General features: G+C 36.2%; 1 protein-coding gene across 1 annotated transcript; it reads left to right on the top strand.

Annotated features, from left to right (window-relative positions):
• The first annotated feature begins 201 nt into the window (after window positions 1–201).
• LOC148093351 (uncharacterized) lies at window positions 202–2,939 on the top strand. The gene is given in 5 exon segments (XM_087816169.1): window positions 202–300; window positions 1,073–1,199; window positions 1,399–1,459; window positions 2,033–2,765; window positions 2,817–2,939. Coding segments are annotated over 5 exon segments (1,143 nt in total).
• Window positions 2,940–3,134: the final 195 nt, after the last annotated feature.

Raw genomic sequence — 3,134 nt, 5'->3', positions numbered from 1 at the left:
AGTCATCTTACTACTGGCCCACAATTGGCCCCATCTGCATATGTTCACAGACTCTTGGACTGTTGTCTGAAAGTTGTCCCTTTGTGGTAAAAGAACTCTGGGAATGTCTTTAATCAGATACTCAAAATGTAAATCTAGGTTACACTTGTGTATACATTACTAAGACTACAATACCAGGACTCACCAGGAAACTGCTCATCCATGTTGGAGTTGCAGACACTGATAGTGGCCATGGCACTCAGAATATGCAGTGCTGTTCTCTCCAACAAGGCATTCCATGGGAGTTTCACCTCCCTTACTGTAAGGTCTCAGACTCGCAGAGCACCATGCTGGCTTATTGCAGTAAGTTCATTTGGTTGAATGATACATGCATGATCTGTTTCATCCATGTCAGTCATCAGGAGTGAATTAATAATGAGTCTTTTTTGGGTTTTTTTCTAATGTACTTCTTTAAAGAGCAGTTTTAGGTTTATAGAAAAAATGATCAGAGAGTACAGAGAGTTCTGTGATGGATATTAAACAAGTTAAAAGCAATACTTCCCAAAAAGGATATTTTCATTCTGCCAGCTGCATTGACTACTAAAGGCTTGGAGTACTTTAGGGACAATATAGCCAGCTGAACGTTATTAAAAGTTCAGCTTTCTTGGACTCTCATGGAAGAAAAACAGTTTAGTTCTTTATTCTGTTTTTATTGATTAAATATTATGTAGATTTGCCTCTGTCTCATGGAGAACTATATATGGTGGGTAATAAGGAAGGAGATGAGAGTTTTTCTCACAAAGCATTGATGGTCTTAAAATAATAATATTCTTCTTATTTTTATAGCATTCTGTTATTTCCCAACATGCCTTGAACTCTGCCATTACAGAGCAATAACATGTAATGTTATCATAGTAAAAGTGCACAAATGATTTCCATGAAGTAAGTGTGGGCAGGGAGAAAGTTTATGATGATCATAGAATAAATATTTGGAGACAACAAAATCATATATGACTTTCATATAAATGGAGTCTGAGTGTCCAGTGCTGTCAGTCTCACACATTCTATTCTACTCATATTTGGGGTGTTTTAGGACTCAGTGGCCTTTGAGGATGTGGTTGTGACCTTCACCCTAGAAGAGTGGGCCCTACTGGATTCTTCACAGAAGAAACTCTACAGAGATGTGATGCTAAAAACTTTCAAGAACCTGGCCTCCATCGGTAGGGATGTACCTTCATTTCTTCAATTAGAGAACAAGTGTTTCTTGTTTGTTGGTGTTTTTCCCAAAATTTGTATTGTGAAAAGGTAGAACATTGGTAAATAAACTAGGCATGGTTACAGCTAAAAATGGACCAATAATCTAATATTTCTCTAATTTAAATATTTAGGATATTTTTTGTTTGTTTGTTTGCATTTTAGGGAAAAAATGGGATGATCATGACATTGAAGAACTGTATAAAAACCAGGGGAGAAAACTAAGGTGAGTCACATTTATAATAAAACGTAGTGGCTGATTTGAAGATTTGACTGTTATAAAATTTTTTTAAAAAGGAAATAAATAATCCCTGCTTCAAATTTTAGTTATATGGAAAATTTTCACAAAGAATGTTTTTTATATATGGCATAAATGTTCAGTGTTTGCCAAATAGCTTACTTCAAAATAGTATTATTAAAGTTTATATATGATTATTACTGTTTTAGTAAGAGGAAGGGTGAAATCCTTTCACAGAACATGTCTTATATTGAACTTTAAACTAGTCAGACAAAGCAGAAAACTTACCCCTTTTAAAATTATAATTATTGATTCTAGAGAAAGGAAGGGAGAGAGAGAGAGACATCCATCAGTTGCCTCCCACACGCACCCTGACTAGGAATCAAACCTGCCACCTTTTGGTGTACGGGACAGTGCTTCAACCAACTGAGCCACACTGGCCAGGGCAAAAAAACCTACCCTTTTGATACAAATCATAAAAATGTAGTTCAGATACCCTACTAATAAATATAAAATTGTTAGTAAAAAGACCATTAATACTGTACTTCTTGTTTTTTGTAGAAATCATATGGCAGAGAGACTCTGTGAAACTAAAGAGGGTAGTCAATGTGAAAACAATTTCAGTCTTATTTCAAATATGAATCTGAACAAGAAAACCATTGCAGTAAAACCACATGAATGCAGTACATGTGGAAAAGTCTTCATGCATCATTCATCCCTTAACAGGCACATCAGACGTTACACTGGACACAAATGTTACAACTATCAAAAATATGGGGAGAAGCCATATGAATGTAAGGAATGTGGGAAAGCATTTTATGTTCATTCATCCGTTCAAACACATAAAAGGATTCACACAGGAGAAAAGCCCTACAAATGTAAGGAATGTGGGAAAACCTTCATGTGGCATACGGGATTTCAAAGACACATGACAGTGCACAGTAGGGATTCTCCTTATAAATGTGAGGAATGTGGTAAAGCCTTCAGGTGTTCCTATGCATTGAAGACACATAGAAGAATTCACACTGGAGAAAGACCCTATCGGTGTAACCAGTGTGAAAAGGCCTTCAGAACTTACAGTTCCTTACAAATACATGAAAGGACTCACACAGGAGAGAAACCATATAAATGTAAGCAATGTGGTAGAGCCTTCAGTTGTCCCAGTTCTTGTCGAAAACATGGAAGAGTTCACACTGGAGAGAAACCCTATGAATGTAAACAATGTGGTAACACCTTTAGATATTCCTCTTCCTTCACGCGTCATAAAAGAAGTCATGAGAGAAATCGCATGAATGTAAGCAGTTTGATAAAGTCTACAGAGATTACAGTTCCTAAGAAACAAAAGGATTCATGAGAGAAGCCCTATGAATGTAAGAAAGTTGGAAACGCTTCAGGTGTTAACCAAAGTTTTTGCTGACATGGAAGAAATCACACGGGAGAGAAACCCTATGAATGTAAAAAGTGGTAGAGCTTTCATTTCTCATCTAGGCTTTTGAATACATGAACTCATAGAATTTAAATTCTATGAGTTTAAATGTGGTAATGCATTTGTCACACAGCTATTCAAAGATATGTGTGAATGCACACTTGAGAGATAAATGTAAAGAACATGAAAAGACTTTAGTCATCTCAGTTCCTTCCAAAGTCATAAAAGGACACACTG

This window comes from Miniopterus natalensis, chromosome 4 (assembly GCF_054644295.1).
Source record: "Miniopterus natalensis isolate mMinNat1 chromosome 4, mMinNat1.hap1, whole genome shotgun sequence".
Lineage (NCBI taxonomy): Eukaryota > Metazoa > Chordata > Mammalia > Chiroptera > Miniopteridae > Miniopterus > Miniopterus natalensis.
This window is presented reverse-complemented; position numbering and strand designations above follow the sequence as displayed.